General features: G+C 64.6%; 1 protein-coding gene across 4 annotated transcripts; it reads left to right on the plus strand.

The window, feature by feature from the left end:
• Positions 1 to 1005: 1005 nt before the first annotated feature.
• Positions 1006 to 15674, plus strand: SLC17A9 (solute carrier family 17 member 9). Of its 4 annotated transcripts, XM_064573450.1 has the most exons (14): positions 1006 to 1188; positions 6201 to 6398; positions 6760 to 6899; positions 8193 to 8292; positions 9554 to 9684; positions 10201 to 10297; positions 10532 to 10628; positions 11285 to 11372; positions 12122 to 12156; positions 12530 to 12645; positions 12950 to 13005; positions 13162 to 13191; positions 13710 to 13859; positions 13969 to 15674. In XM_064573450.1, the coding sequence occupies exons 1-14, from the start codon at positions 1121 to 1123 to the stop codon at positions 14031 to 14033; spliced, it is 1371 nt and encodes a 456-aa protein (XP_064429520.1). In that variant the 5' UTR covers positions 1006 to 1120; the 3' UTR covers positions 14034 to 15674. The 4 variants fall into 4 exon arrangements, with proteins under 4 accessions (XP_064429520.1, XP_045742048.1, XP_064429521.1 ...); XM_045886092.3 differs by having other exon boundaries at positions 13710 to 15674; XM_064573451.1 differs by lacking the exons at positions 10532 to 10628; positions 12122 to 12156.
• Positions 15675 to 16240: the final 566 nt, after the last annotated feature.

Genomic DNA, 16240 nt, shown 5'->3' on the forward strand with positions numbered 1-16240 from the left:
TCTTTCTGGTTTCCAGTGAAATCCTACACAGTTCGTTGCTCCTCTACCATTGAGTTATTAATTCTGTTCAAAAGAGGGATTGGTCCCTCCCTTCGTTCCTGTGCACATGGGGGAGGGGGCACAGGGGAGAACCGGCAGGTCGGCTCCATCCTCGAGGGGCTGGCTCTGCAGGCTGGGGAAGGTGGGAATCGGCCCTCTGGCTGGAGGGTGGGGACGGGGGGGCGGGCCCTGTGCTGCGGGGATATGACAGGTTTGGTTCTAAGGGCAGCGAGAAGCCTTGGGAAGGTTGGCCAGGCTGCTGCGAGGTTGGGGGACTGAGGCCGGGGGAGGGGCGCGGGGAAGTGCAGTGCGCCCAGGAGTCCACTCCTTATCATCGGGTCCCAGCACGCACACCGCTTTCCGTGCTGGCTGTGTCCTTCATGTGGACACGTGAAGCCCCCCCACGAGCGAGGGGGCCTGGCTTGGGGCCTGGCAGAGCCTGCATGCTCCGGACACCTTTGTGGGGAGCTCCCACCCCTTCCGCAGCCACCTGCTGCGTGGACGCTGCCCACTCGGCCGCCCAGTGCAGGCTGGCTCAGGGTGACAGGGCTGGAGCCCACCTCCAAAGATCCATCTTAAAAATTGGTTACCCTTGACTCTTCCTGTCCTTGCACTCTCACTGTTCCCAGTGCTCACAGCCCTGTGATCAGGGCAGTGGGGGGGAGGGGGAAGCCACCACCATCCCCCAATTGGGCACATGTCCAAGGTCAAAGTCCAAATGCCCTGGGCCAGGACCACCTGGCTCCAGCCCCTCCACAGCCCCTCCACAGCCGGGTCTGTCCAGCCTGCGGCAGGTAACCCTGCTTCCTCCCCGCCTATGACAGTGGCCCCAGGCGGCCCCAGGAGCAGCGGGGAGGTGGACCCTGACAGCCGCCCGCAGAGCGCGGGGGGGGGGGGGGGGGGGCGGGAACCGAGTGGTGTGCCCCGCCCTACCCGCCCGCCCTCCGCGGTGGCCGTCCGGGGGCGACTCGTCCTAGGAGCGCCAGACGGAAGCGCCGCTGGGACTGACACGTGGCCTTGGGCGGTGCTGCCTGTGTGGGTCGGCTAGGCAGGAGCCGGACCTGGACGCTCTGCGCCCCCCATGCAGCCGCTGCCGCCGCCGCCGGAAGAAGCCCACAGGGACAGGGCCGAGGACTCCCAGTGGTCCAGGTGGGGCCAAGGTGTGGGGCGGGGTGGTGGCTTGGGGAGGGGGCGAGGCCACCATCCCTCCACCTGGGGTTGCGCACTTCCCTAGCAGTCAGCATACCAGTACCCAGACCCAACCCAGGACCCTCCTCCCTTCCATCCAGTCCCAGGGCCCAGAGTGCCCCTTGAGCCCTCTCCAGGCCCTCCAGGGTCCTGGGGTTGTGCAGGCAGGAGGTATCCCAGGAGGTCTGCCTGGGGGTGGGGGGCAGCATCCCGGGTGGCAGAGAGGTAGCTCATAGGCACAGCTGTGAGTCCTAGAACTGACCCCTGCCAGGTAGGACCACACGAATTTCCAGGCCTGAAGGCAAGGAGGAGCCTACAGGGTCACTCACCTGACAGGGAGCCCGTCGGAGGTAGGGGGTTGCTGAGTCCTGCCCCCACCTGCCAGCTGTGTGTGTGGACAGGTCTCTGTGGGCGGGGCCTAGGCAGATCGCCCACTCCTTTTTATACTCTGTGTCCACGTCCACTGCCACATGCAGAAGTCCCCAGGGCAGGGACACGCAGCAACCAAGAACGAGGTGGGACTGTCTGAGGAGTCCCCAGACCACCGTGCCTCAGCCCTTGCTTACCCTCAGCCAAGCCATCTGGACCCTGGGTCCAAAGTTGGGCCCTGGGATCCCAAGGCCAGTCCACCAGCTCCGAAAGCCTGGGGAGCCCACTCCCTGTAGGTGACGGCTGATTCCTGCCCCTGCATCCAGGGACAGGCTTGCAGGAAACCCCTAAAAGGCAGCTCCCCCCCCGCCCTGCCCCCCCCCCCCCGCCAAGGCTGGGGCAAGATGAGGGCAAAGCTAGTGGGAAAGATGGAGAGAGGCTGGCATTTCAAAGTAGCCCTCGGAAGCTGGAAGTTTCCTGTAGGACAGGGTGTGGAGAGTGGGGTGTCTCCCTGCCAGGCAAACACTGGGACAGGACTCTGTGCTCTGGGTTACGGCCGGGTCCAGAGTGCCCTGCGGCCTGCCTTGCTCTCGTCTTCCCTCCCCGCCGTCCCGATTATTGAGGTGCTGATCCAGGTGGCAGGCCAGGCTCCACGACCATGTGGGCAGAGGGTTGTGGCCCAGGGCTATAGAATGTTCTGCAAACTTCCCTCTCAGGTTCTGTTTCAATGGCTCTGGCTGGCCCTGCCTTAACTTCTTCCCTCTGTGCTTGGCTCAGGAAGGAGCACCTGCAGCTCCCCAGGCCCTTGGCAGGCGAGGTCGCCCCAGCTCCAGAGGTCTGTGGGGTCCTGGGTGGAGCTGGGCTCAGCTGGGACGAGGCTGACCCCACCCCTGCGTGGACAGTCATATCAGTCACAGTGAGCGTGGTGGTTTATTGTAGCCAATGCGGCGTGCCCTCTGTGTCAACAACCACACGTCTGCTCTCGTGGTCCCGGGAGGCAGGGCCGCCACTCCTCAGCCGCAACCCTGGGGTGGGGGCAGCCAGTGGCCTTGGACCTGTGTGTTCTCTCCTGGCCTGCAGCGCCGGCACATTTCCCTTTTCTGAATGGAGGGACACGTGACCACACATTTGCTCAGCCATGGATGCTTCCCATGCACAGGGCCGTTGGCAGGAAGCAGAGGGTTCTAGAAGGTTCACAGGAAACATTCTGATGAGCTGGGGGCACAGACCTGAGGCTCAGGACCAGTGCAAGTGAGCAGGATGAAGCTTTCCTGGCCCATCCTGCCGTGGCCTGTGTTCCCAAGCAGCCCTCCGTGGGATGGAGGAGTCTGGGCCTGGCGTGCTAACCAGCCCTTGGGCAGCGGTCTGTGTCGGGTCCCCACCTGCAGCCAGACTTCCTCGTTCTGTGTCCCCACCCGCTGTAGAGGAAGTCACTTGGCCTGCCTAGCTGGCACTGCCCGCCGGCTCAGGGCCTGGGGGGCCTCCGGGGCCCAGGAGGAGGCACACAGCACCTGGCCCCACACAGGCTCAGAGCAGACTGGTTGCCTGCATGCTGAGGGGCCTTCCTTGGCGTCCTGTGGTCATAAGGAGGCCAAGGGGCAGCACCGTATTCTAGGTACCGGCCAACCTTCTGGAGTGGGTCGGCCTCAGCCGGCCTTCCAGTGTTTCTGACTGGACTTCCCACCCAGGCTATCGCGGTCACCAGTGAGAGGCACCCGAGGGCCAGGTGGGCATGCTGGATGCAGGTGACCCTCCACAGCTTTGGCCACAGAAAGGAATAAAGCTCCTCGGGCAGGCACACGGACGCTTGCAGAGAGCCCGAGCACGGGGGCGCAGGAACACTGCGGGCCCACGGGGGCCACCCACCATAGGGCATCTGGAAGCCCTGGTGATGCCGCCGAGCAGGTATGCCCCCAGGGGCTCCAGCCGCAGCCACAGGGCTCAGGCCGGCAGCTGGCCTGACTCGGACGGGCCGTCTGGACTGTTGCTCTGTGCCTCCCTGGAAGGCCAGCAGGACGTCTACTCAGAAGGAGCAGTGTCCCCGACAGGCCTGCTGCCCTTGGGATGAACACCTGGGATGGACACCTGGGGTGAGGTGCTCACAGGCCAGGTTCGGCCAAGGCCCAGGGATGGGCACCAGGGAGACGTTGGGGGTGTCATCTTCAGGTTTGGAACCCCAGAGGAGATGGGTGCCTGAGCAGTGGGTGCCTGAGACCACAGTGGTCTCAACACCTAGGGGTCCCGCGTCTGTGTCCGATGGGCACTGAGCAAGTACGGATGCCCCCCCCCCTGCCCCCTGCCCTGCCACCACTTCCTGGTCTTCAGTTCTGGCAGGAAGACTAGCCCAGAGGGAGAGCCGGTGAGCTGCCCTGCGGGCCGCCCCTCCATGCTGGCATCTCCAGCAGGGGAGGCCGCTGACACCTGTCAGGTCTGCCCCACTGTCCGGGCTTCTGAATCATTCCAGGAACATTTGGGGGTGGAGCATGACGACGAGGGGTCCCTGGGCAGTTTCCGAGAGGAGCGCCCTCCCCCAGCCTCAGACAAAGCAGGGTCTGGTGTCCGGCTTCTGGAATTGCAGAACTGGGTATATTTTTAGCAGGGGACCCTATTTCCCACTGGACTGCTGTGTAAGTGCAGAGAGCAGCGGAGGGGTGCCCACGAGTCCCACCCAGGGCACCCCTCGGAAATCTTGGTCCCACCTCTTCCCCGTGCACGTGGAGGGATGGCAGCCCAGGGACAGGCCCAGGCGGCGCCCCAGCCTCTCCGCCTGCAGAGTTCTCTACTGCACACAGCCCATCGAGGGCTGGCTGGCACGCTGGACCCGGAGTTCCCAAACCAGCCCACACGGGGCCCGGCCTGCAGTTATGGGTCTGCTGGGGGACAGCAGGCTGGGCTGTTGGGACCCCGAAACCCCTGAGAGGTGCTGTCCAACCTCGCATCCACTGTGTCTGCTGGTGGGACTGCGGTCTGTCCGAGGCAGCGGCTCTTGGCTGCGGAGGGTGGCAGCCAGGGAGGCCTGGTCGTGCAGAGTGCATCCTCCTCCCTGACTGTGGGAAAGAACATGGTGGTTTGCAAGGGGGCGTGGACCCACGTGGACCTGCCGGCCCGAGGATGTGGACATGGTTGCCTTGCCTCCCTCCTGGGCAGTGACAATAACTCCTTGTGGGGACATCAGGAACTTGCTGGTCACTCCGCTGTTTACTGACCCATGAAGGAGGCAGATGTCATGGGCATGAGCCCTTCTTCATTGAGGAAACAGGCTCGAAGAGGCCAGTCCACAGCCCCAACCAGAGCCCCAGCATGGCAGCGGGCCACGGACGGCAGGTGCAAACCCGCACTCCCCTGATGAGTCCCCAGGACAGCTCCTACGGTCAGCCGTCCACCCTGCTGGGAGGGGGCAGCCCGACGTGCCGCTGGTCAGCTGTTCCCCCAGCGAGGCGGGCCCTGTGCCAGGTCGGGGCCTGCCTGTGGGGTGGCGGGCACAGCTTATTAGGCCCAGTGACCCGGTTCCTGGCGTGGGCACCACCCATTGGCAAGAAGGTGCCCTCAGGCCTTGGAGGTCGTTCTTCCCCCGGGAGGAGCCAGCCGCCTGCCCCTGTGCCTCACTGGGGACGTCTGGTGCGGGCGGGACCCCTGAGCTCCCTGCCGGTTTGCTTCCAGGCCTCTCCGCTGTCCTCAGCACCCGCCCCTCGGTGCCATGCCCACCACCCCAGACTCTGCAAGCCCCGCCCATCCTGCCCCCGCCCATCTCCCACCTGCTTGAGTGTCGCCCACAGCTCCTCCCTCTCTTGTTGAAAAGTCAGCTTCGTCTCTGAGGACAGTTCTTGATTTCCAGAGTCACTCTGAAGGACCTGGGGTCCCCTGTGCCCACGTACCTCCCGCCACATTTGTCCGTGTCCTGCCTTCGTCCCGTCAGCGAATGTCCACACGGCACTAGGAGCCAAAGCCCATCATTTGTTGAGATTGCTGCTGTTTGTTGTGATGCTCCAGGACCCCACTAGGGTCCCACATGCATGGGGTTGTCATGTCCTCCTGGCTGGGGCAGTTTCTGACTTCCCTGGTCTCAGGGACAATCACAGAGCACGGGCCAGGAGTTTCGAGGACCGTCCCTCTATGCACACCTGCCTGGCCACTTCCCCCGGCAGCCAGCAGTGCTTCCCCCCTGCCCAGGTTCTCCAAGAGCCAACCACCCCGACAGCGCTGTGTCCCCCTGCTGGCCGCCCAGCACCGCCTGCCCGATGTCCTCTGCTGGGCAGACACCACTTTCCTGGGGACCCTCTGGGGACCCACCGTCCTGCTCCCACTCTGTGGGAGGCCCTCCCTCGGTCTCAGCCCCAGGGCCCCCTGGGCGGGTTGCTGAGCTGTCAGCTGCATGGGAGCTGGGTGCTTGGATCCTGACGGCCAGTCCTGGGGTACAATCCTCCGGGTGTGGTTTGTCTTACCTGCCTTTCTGCCGGCCATCCGGCTGTTCCCAGCCTATGCTGCCGCGAGCGATTTGTTTCCAGTGTCGGCCCGTGCTCTCCGAGCCACGGACAGGGGGACGAGGTGTTTGAAGGCGGCCATGCTGCCCCTCCGGGCCTGACGCAGCCCCTTCTGTCCTGCAGGCCCGAATGCCAGGTGTGGACAGGGACACTGCTGCTGGGCACCTGCCTGCTGTACTCTGCCCGCGTCAGCATGCCCGTGTGCGCCGTCTCCATGAGCCAGGACTTCGGCTGGAACAAGAAGGAGGCCGGCATCGTGCTCAGCAGCTTCTTCTGGGGCTACTGCCTGACGCAGGTGGTGGGCGGCCACCTGGGGGACCGGTGAGCAGCACTGCCCCCCATGCAGGGGGAGGCGGCTCCTGCAAGGTGTGGGGAAGGGCCCCCCCAGACAGGACATCACCTGGGAGAGCCGAGCTCCATGGGGGTGGCGGTCGGAGGGGGGTAGGTGCCCAGCACCCTGAGGAGCCCCCGGCAGCCCAGTGGGGTGCTTGTTGGGACAGACGGACAGGCTCAGCTGTGCTCCTACCGCCCACCGCCTCGGCAGAGGAGGACAAGGCAGCCGTGCCCAGCCCGGGGCCGCTCTGAGCAGGCTTGGGCCCTGGTTCCCCCGGGCAGGATCTTCCCGGCCCGCCTGCCCGCCCGGCTGCACAGCTCCCGTCACCGTCCTCCTGTCGTCCTCCAGGATCGGTGGTGAGAAGGTCATCCTGCTGTCTGCCTCTGCCTGGGGGGTCATCACGGCCGCCACCCCGCTGCTCGCCCGGCTTGGCAGCGCCCACCTGGTCTTCATGACCTTCTCTCGCATCCTCACGGGTTTGCTCCAAGGTAGGGCTACCTGGTAGCTGCCGCCCCTGGTCTCAGCCATGGGAGCGCAAGGCGAGTGCGTCGTCCCTGGGCGAGTGTGCATGCACGTGTGTGCACAGACGTGTCCTCACTGTGCTCCCGCGTGCGGCGCGCCTACACCAGAAGAGGGCGTCAGCGGCTCTGTGTGGCCGCAGTGAGGTCTCCGGAGCCACGGGCTGGCAGTGCGGCCCAGGCACAGAGTGGGGGCTCGGAGCCCGCGGGCGGCCCCCGGGCCGGTCTGACGCCGCAGCGCCGGGCCTTCTCTAGAGAGCTGCCAAGTCTGGCACCTTCTAACGTCGGATCCTCCTCTGCCGGAGAGGCTGCTCCAGAGGCATGGGCGGCAGTCAGCGTGGTGCGCGGGCACGGTGGGGACTTGCTGAGTGTCTGCGTGAGGCTGGGCAGAGGCTGCCCCCTGGCCAAGCCCCCGGGACCCACGTTGCTACCGATCTGCTGACCTGCCCCAGCAGTCTGGCTCACGGGCAGTCGGCTCCTGTGAGTTCACCCCATGCGCCCCACATGTGGCCTGGGGCTGGTCCTGCAACCAGGCTGTTGCACGCCGGCTGGGGTTTCTGGGCAGGAGCTGGCTCTCTGGGCGCCCAGCCAGGTGGCCCTGACCCATCTTCCTGGGAGGCCAGTCTGTGGCCCAGTAGGGGGGCTCGAGGGGCAGCCATCACTCTGGGTGACTGGTGGCACTTGGCGTGGGCTGGGGGACGGGGCCCTGATGGGAAGACCAAGCCCTGTCTCACCCCCTGGCCTCTTAGCTTCTCCTGGTGCTTTTAGAGAAGAGCATAGAAAAGGGAGCCGCAAAATCAGATTTTGAAATCATTGTAGACTCACAGGAAGTTGTAAGGAAATAACAGGGAGGGGCCAAGTTCCCTTCCCCGCCCCCCAGGGCGAGGGCTGGTGGCGCGCAGGGCAAGGTCACGTGGGGCACCACGGCTGCACAGGGCTGTCCGTGCGCCGTGGGCGCGAGAGTGGGCGTGAGTGTGGGCGTGAGCGCCAGGACGCTGGGGCTGGTGTGGCCCCGAGGCCGGTGTCAGGGTCATTCCCATGGCTGCGCTGGCGGCCCGACCGTGAGCGCAGCTGTCCCCCACGCTGAGAGTCTTTAGCTGAGTCCTGCTGGTCCCTTGGGGGTGAGGTGAGCAAGAAGGACCCCAAACTTGAGTCGTCCCGGATGGGTCCCGGGGAGCTTCCCAGCCTGGCTCCCAGCCCTGTCTGGCCACCCTCGCTGGCCCCGGCTGACTGTCGGGGGACACAGCTCTCTGCTTGTTTCAGGTGTGTACTTCCCGGCGCTGACCAGCCTGCTGTCCCAGAAGGTACGAGAGAGCGAGCGAGCCTTCACCTACAGTGCCGTGGGGGCTGGCTCCCAGTTCGGGTAAGTCCCGGCCCAGGGAGCCTGGGGGACAGAGGGTGTGCCCAGGGGGTCCGGGCAGGGACAGGCCATGTGGGCGTGTTTGTGGCTCAGGGTGATGCGGGCGGCTGGTTCCGTGCTGCGGGAGACCCGCCATCCCTGTGCAAAGTGCCTCCCTGTGCATGTCCTGTCCCCGGCACCTGGGCAGATGGTGTGGCTTTGAGGCGTGTGGGCTGGGGCAGCGGCCACTCCCCCGAGGCCCTTTCATCTGTGCTGGGGAGCCAGAGGGGTGCCGTCCACTGGGGAGCGGGGCAGTGGGCGCGGTCCAGACGTGATTCCCGTGCTCCCGCATGGAGGCCTCGCTCGGGGAGAAGGGCCATGTTGCTGTGCAGATGGGGCCTCGCCGCCCCTGGGCTCAGGCCCCTGACGTCACTGCCCCCAGGATGTAGGCAAGAAATCAGAGGGTCGGGGGTGCCCGTGGATGGCCCAGTAGCAGCCCAAATAAAAACCCAGGGCGCCCAGTGGAACGGGAATTCTGGATAAACTGCATGGGGCAAACTTGCACAAAGAAGGACGTGCTGTTTTCCTGAAATCCCGCCTCAGCCGGGCACCCTGGGCCCGGGTCTTGCGCTGAGATGCACAGGGAGAGACTCTGCCCACGGAGGCTGTGAGGGGAAGGCATCCCCCAGGCCTGCTGGCCCTGTTCTCCTTCCTATGTCTTCCCCTTTAACCGTCCTGGCTGGAGGTCCGCGGATGGCCGGGCGTGTGGGAGGGGAGGCCCCACAGGGGTGTCTGGGATCCTGGGAGCCGCCGGGTGTCCGGGCGTTGTGCTGGGCTCTGTTGCTTCTGCATTTAGAAATCTGAGAATTTCAAATTAAAAAAAAAAAAGAAATCAGAATTTCAGCCTGTCTGCCCCGTGAAGCTGGACAGCACGGAGGCTTTATTTGAGTTCCCAACACCACCCCTTCTTCTTCGCAGCCTTTTTTAGTTTAGAAGGAGCCACACCACAATGGGAGGCCAACTTGAAGGCCTGGAAGCAAGAAATTAGAGCAAGGCAGGGCCCCCATGCCACGTCACAGCCACGTGGCTGTGCCCACATCCCCCGGGTCTGAGGCATCCAGAAGTCTCCCCCAAAGCTTGAAACGCTTCACCAAATATGTTCAGACTGGGACTTCTGAGCCTGCTTCTCTGGCGACGCGCTCCCGCGGCGGGGTTGGGGTTCTCAGAGGGTCGCCTTGCCTGAGTGAAGCCTGGGGTCACGGCCACGCTGCCGTCTGTCCTCCAGGACGCTGGTGACGGGGGCCGTGGGCTCCCTGCTCCTGGACTGGTGCGGCTGGCCGAGTGTCTTCTACTTCTCCGGTGGGCTCACCCTGCTGTGGGTGTGTTACGTGGACAGGTACCTGCTGCGTGAAAAAGGTAACCGTGGCCAGGTGGGTGACTGCCGGCAAACGCAGCTGCCCGGGGAGGGGCGTGGGCCTGGCGCCCGTCCGCTCCAGTAGCCGCTCATCATCCGCTGAACGCAGGACGCCGGGCTGCGGCTTTGCCCCGTCTGCAGCCTGAGGAAAGCCCGCTCTCGGGCCAGCTCTGGCCAGGTTCCGGCCTCAGAGCCGTGCCCGGGCAGGCGCAGGCACACGGGGATGGCTGTCCTCCAGGCACAGGCTCCCTGGAGGAGCAGCTAGTCTGAGGACTGCAGGAAGCAGGGCCTGGGGGCTCCGGAGGCAGGGGAAGGGCTGAGAAACGTTGTTTCTCAACACGAGCGTTGACCCTCAACGGTAAATGCCGACAACCCAAGATGCTCGCTGGGAGGATGGCGTGGCGGGACCCACACTCAGCCAGGCAGGGCCACAGGGCTGTCGGGGCGCCGGCCGGCTGTGAGTGAAGCTGTCATCCGATTCTGAGTAGCTTTCACGTGGGACACCTTGCTCCCCTCAGAGCTCATCCTGGCCTTGGGTGTCTTGGCTCAAGGCGCGCCAGTGCCCAGGCACACCAAAGTTCCCTGGAGGCAGCTCTTCCGAAAGCCTTCCGTCTGGTGAGCCGGTGTCTCGGGGCCACAGTGTGTGGGGGGTGCCGCGGGACGGGGGGAGCCTGGCGGGTCTCGGGTGTTCCCCGCGCGGCTCCCCCAGAGCCTGCACGGGCGTGGGTCCCCCCACCCCATCCTGGCTCCTGAGCTCCACGCCCTCCGCCCCGGGGTGGGGGCGTGCTCGGGGGGGGCCATGTGTGGGGCCGGGGCGTGTGGACCCTGAGCCTGGCGCCCGTCCCGCAGGGCAGCCATCTTCTCCCAGCTGTCCTCTGCGTGCTCCTTCTTCATCCTCCTCTCCTGGCTGCCCACCTTCTTTGAGGAGACATTCCCCAGCTCCAAGGTGGGTGGGCCGCCCTGGTGCTCACGGGGTGAGGGAGGGCCACAGAGCCAGTGCCTGGCATGCACGGGGGCCCTTGGTTCCGCCTGGACTCTGTCAGTTCTGGCCGCGGGCTCGTGACCCTGCGATGGCCCCACCCAAGCTCACGGCTGGCACCCCTGGCTGGCACGTGCTGGTGAAGGACAGGGCGGCTTCCTGCCGCCCCCGCAGCATTCGCTCCCAGGATGGACCGCATGCAGCCGCCCCTATGGCTCAGCGGCCAGTCTGTGGATGGTCATTTCTGAGGATGGGCCGGGGGGGGTGTCGTGACATGGGCAGGCAGGGGTGTCCCCTGCTGGTCAGCTTGGCTCACACCAGCCCGGCCATCTGGCCACCTCTGGTGACCAGGACCCCCTAAGCGGCACATCCCCAGGGTGGGCCTGCACCCCCAGCTCAGCCCGGTCACGGTGTGGGGAGCCACAAGGGAGATGCGATCTGCAGGGAGACAGCGCTGGTGGACCTGGAGCTCAGCCAGGGTGGGGGACAGTCAGGGCCAGGGAGGCCCCCGAGCCCGAGAGCCCAGCCTGTGGGCGGGGAGAGCCTTCCTGGGCATCGGTGGCCGTGGGCAGCCACCTGGCCTATGCAGACTGTCCCCTCTGAGGCCTCCCTCCTCCCTGCAGGGTTGGGTCTTCAACGTGGTGCCCTGGCTGGTGGCGATTCCCGCCAGTCTGTTCAGCGGGTTTCTCTCTGACCATCTTATCAATCAGGGTGAGCCCTGGGGAAGGGGCTGCTGGGAACCAGCCCGGCTTTGTCACACTTGGGGGTGGGAAGCACCCCTCCTGGGGGGTTCTACAGGGATGTGGGGCCTGGTCCCCCGAGGACCTCCCATCAGTGTGGGACCCCATCCCTTCAGAGCTGGCCTCCCCCAGCCTCAGTTTCCCTGAGGGGTTTGGGGTGCCGTGAGAGGGTCCGAGTCCTGTGACCGTGGAGCTCCTCCTCGGGGCCTGGATGCAGCTCCGACCCTCTGCAGAGGACGAAAGGCCATTTGGTGGGGTCAGAGGTCGTAGGTCCGGGTGGGCTGTGTATGTGGGCCCGGGGCCCCAGGGAACACCCCCGAGGACGAGGAGCTCACAGACCCGCATGCTTAGATGTTAGTCCTTTCCTAATTACAAAACTGCTACCCACTCATGGTGGGAGAAAGAGAGGATTTGGAGAAACGTGAAGAAAGCACGTTTGTAACCATCCCAGCGGCCTTCCTTCTGTGTGTCTGCTTGACTGTGTCCTAGAGGATCCTCTAGGTGCACGCCCAGTGCACGGTACACGTGCTTGCACACGCGCTCACACACGTGTACACACGCCTCCTGCACGACACGGGACACCCACCTTGAGCCGAGCGCCCCTTCCCTTCCTTCCCTGCTCCCTCTCTGCCGCCGTGCCGGCTGGGACCCCACCAGGGGCCCTCAGGGGCTCAGCACAAATGGGCCAATGGGACCATCTCCCCGTCTTCCTCTGCTCAGGTTACAGGACCATCGCTGTGCGGAAGTTCATGCAGGTAGGGAGAGGGTGGGATGGGTCTCTCTGGACACCCCTGTTTGGTTCCTGGGACCCAAGGGGTGTCACCAGTCACCCAACCCAGAAAGCATTTGGAGGGTGCCCTGGGTCAGTGCCGGAGGCTGGCTTGGCTGACTTGAGGCGCTTCTCCCAGCTCCGTTTTGGATTCTCTGTGTCCCTGAGCCCTGGCACACATGCCTGGGCCTGGTCACTCACATTTCCCTCTCAGTCCGACCAGTGGGGCTGGCTTATCAGGAGCCTCGTGTCACGCATCCCCAGGGCAGGCTGGGAGGGGCTTTCCGCCCGGACCTTGTTCAGGGCACCCCAGGTGTCCACCACAGCCCATGCCCTGCCACCCACCCTCTCTCCCGCAGGTGATGGGCCTCGGGCTGTCCAGCGTCTTTGCCCTGTGTTTGGGTCACACCTCAAGCTTCTGTAAGTCCGTGGTATTTGCATCAGCGTCCATTGGCCTGCAGACCTTCAACCACAGGTAAGGGCCGGGTGCCCCTCCCACCAGAGCTGCCCCATGCTGCCCGCTGTTGTTTGTTTCATCCTGGTAGTGGATTCCTGCACTGTGTCGTGGTGGGGATGGGACAGCCAGGGTGGGCACGATGGCCCGAGTGGGGCTGTGCCCCTGGTGTGGTCTCGTGCCCCAGCGTGGTGGGCAGGCCTTGGCTGGGTTGGGTTCTGAGTACCCACTTGGCAGTTTCTAGGCTCCAGGTGCTCAGAGGACCAGCCCTGGGCTTAGGGGGGTGGCAGCTGCCCCGTGGTCACCCCTTTCCTCTTTCCCACAGTGGCATTTCGGTCAACATCCAGGACCTGGCCCCATCCTGTGCTGGCTTTCTGTTTGGTGAGAACCACTGGTCCCTGTTTGAATAGGAAGTTGCGTTCCCCACCCATGCATGGCTCACCCAGCCTCGCCCCCTCCCTGGGCCCCCAGGGCTGCCCCCGGATAGGGGGGCCTCCTGTGACCCGTCCTTGTTCTCTTCCTCTGTCCTGTTCGCAGGTGTGGCAAACACAGCTGGGGCCTTGGCAGGTGAGAGGTGGGCTGGGCTGGGGTGCCTCCTGGCGGCCCCAGCCCTGCAGGGTGGGCATGGCACCATCGAGGGTCCCACAGTGCCAGACCAGTGGGGAGGGGAGAGTGCAGCTCACGGAGCTGGTCCAGGGCAAGAACCCAGCCACTTTCCATGGTGTTCCCTTTTCTGATGGTGCGTATCCCAGCCCCCACTTGGCCCACCGATGTGAGTCAAATCCTCGAGGCCCAGGGTTCCCGGGGTTGAGTGCCTGGATGGCAATGATGGGGCTTATTCCCCCTGGGGGGTGCAGAGGGACCTGTGAGGGTCATTTTCCTGGGCAGCCTGTGAGGTCTCTGGCCTTCTGAGACCCTCTGACGCCGGCCCTCCCTTGGCCTGGCGGCTTGGACCCGAGTTCAGCTTCTGTCCCTCAGGCCGCCCCTGGCCTCCTGTCCTGGAACCCCCCCACCAGCTGCGCTCCTCGGCACTGCCCTCGGGACGGCCCTGGAGCACTCGGCCTGTCTACCCCCGTCTGCTGCAGGTGTCGTGGGCGTGTGCCTGGGGGGCTACCTCATCGAGACCACGGGCTCCTGGACGTCCATGTTCAACCTGGTGGCTGCCGTCAGCAGCCTGGGGCTGTGCACCTTCCTGCTGTTGGGAGAGGCCCAGCGAGTGGACCTGAGCCCCACCCGCGAGGACCTCTAGCTGCCCCAGCCGGACCGTTCCTTCAGTGCTGTCTGCCTTGGGGTGACGGGCTCTGTTTGAGAGCCTCCCACTCCTGACCCCACATGTGTAAGCAGGGGGAAAGCGAGACCTAGCCAAGCCGGGCTGCCCTGGCTGGGCCTCAGTTTCTCCAGCGAGGTGATCGTGCCCTCCCCTCAGGGTGCGTGGACTGTCAGGGGTGAGTGGAGTTAGTGTTTCTAGCAGTGGCTGTGTCTTTACACAGTCTGTTCCATGTAGATCCACGTGCCCCTGCGGTCCCCACGGTGGGAGCTTTGCCCGTCCCTGCAGGGGCTGGACTCTTCCCCCCAGACCTGCTCTGCTTTGCTTCTCGGCACATGGGGCCAGATCATTCTTCGTGGGGTGAGGGGGGCTGTCCTGTGCGCTGGGCCTGCATCCGGGGCCCCCATCTACTAGGTGACCCCCCAGTCATGACAACCAACACTGGCTCCTGGCATCACCACGTGTCCCCAGGGGAGCTGCCCTGGGTGGGACCTGCAGCTCTCATGAAGCCTGTTAGGGGCTGCTAGGGGCATTTCAGCTTCTCCAAGTTCAGTGGGTGGGCCGTGGGCTAGACGCCCTTGCCCATCTTTGGGGACCCCCCCGGCATCCCCCGTGGGTCCCTTGGCACTCGTGAAGTGTTCTGCCTCCCTTGGGCCCACTGACGCCAGCAGTAAGGGGACTGTGGGTCCCTCTCCTGCCCAGGGCACTCCGCAGGACCAGGGAGCCCTCCTGCATCGTCCTTCTCTCCTAACAGAGGATCTGGTCGTCTCGGGAATTAATAACAGATCCTGCAAGATGTATACGTAGAAAAAAGAATCTAAGAATGTGGAAAAATCACCCCAGACTTATTTAAACGATGGCTATTAAACTGGAAAAGGAAGACTGTTACTCTTTCCTTTTTTAAAAGAATAACATGCAGCAAAGATTTGTTGGGCTCACTGCGGGGAAGCCGAGGAAGCGGGCAGAGGTTGTAGACAGGTGGAGGCGACCAAGCGGGGGAGCGGGGGTGGGGCAGGTGGGGCCCCTCTCCCACCGGGACCCAGCCGCCGGCCTTGCAGTGGGCTGCCCCCCGCAGCGGGCACGCACAGAACCGGGCCGCAGGGCCCGGGTGCACTCCACAAGGACGGCGGGCAGCTTTCTCTGTTTCTCCCTCCGCGGCCCCCTTTGGATCAGAAAGAATCTGAAAGATTCTTGATTACCGAACTCGAGTCTGGCCTCCTGGCTGTGGCCCAATTGTTTATGGAGGTGCGCTGGGAATGTCACTTTACCACAAAGGCCCTGGCGTTCTCGTGTTCCTCGGCTGGAGGTTTTCCTGAGCGACCCCTGTGGCGGAGGAACCCAGCCCCTGAGAATCCCCGCGGTGGACGTCCTGCAGCACCAAGCACGTTCAAGCCCTTGGACACGGGAGCTGAGCTCTTCCCACGTGCCAAGCCGTTTCTGGGATCTTCCACCTTCCCAAACTGAAACTCTGTTCCCATTAAACAGCATTCCCCCTCCCAGCCCACAGCCGCCGGCCCCCACTGTCCACGTTCTGTTCCTGTGGATGTGACGGCTCTGGGTCCCTCACGCAGTATGTCCCTCAGTGACTGGCCTGTTTCACGGAGCGTAATGTCCTCCACGTGGTAGCAGGTGTCAGAATTTCCCTCCTTTTTCAGGCTGAGCCATACTCCACTGGGTGGATGGGCCTCATTTTGTGCATCCGTTCCTCTGTGGATGGACACTTGGTTTGTTTCCACGTCTCGGCTTCTGGGAATAAAACTGCTGAGAACATGGGTGTCTCTAACCCACAGCGAGCCGTAAAGTCTTTGAGAGCCCAAGCGAGGAGGTGGCCCTTTCTGCAGTTCCTCAGTCTTCCAGGGTCTCAGACCTTGAGCCCCTGCGGGAATGTGGGACCCAGGAGGCGATGGTGGGTCTGCTCAGAAGGGGAGCCAAGGCCCCAGGCCTCCTGGACACCACACTGAGTCCCGCTTCGGTCACTTCCTCAAAGTCGGAGGAAGGAGGCTGGCACGTGGGATTTGGGGGACACGGGCCTGGTGCCGAGCAGAGGGGCCCGGCCTCCTCCCAGCACTGCTGTTCCTGGTCTGGAATGCCTCCTGGAGTTGGGGGTGCTCTCCCTACCCCTTCCCAAGGCCAATGTTGGGCCTCGGTCAGGGCTCCACAGAGTCTGGGGCACGTGGTTGCCGGCAGGGAGGGTGCTGGTAGCAAAGAGGGTGTTCGGGCCGGGTGGGAGGGCAGCCCCGGGCGGTGTGGTTGCTGCCCGCGGGCTCGGCCACATCCCCGCCCTGGCAACAGCTCTGGCGGGTCCTACTGGCTGACGGGGCCCTGGGCCAGGGTCGGGCCGGGCGACAG

The sequence above is a fragment of the Mirounga angustirostris genome, unplaced genomic scaffold (assembly GCF_029215605.1).
Source record: "Mirounga angustirostris isolate CCGP_5_RB_7025 unplaced genomic scaffold, mMirAng1.0.hap1 SCAF_10, whole genome shotgun sequence".
NCBI lineage: Eukaryota > Metazoa > Chordata > Mammalia > Carnivora > Phocidae > Mirounga > Mirounga angustirostris.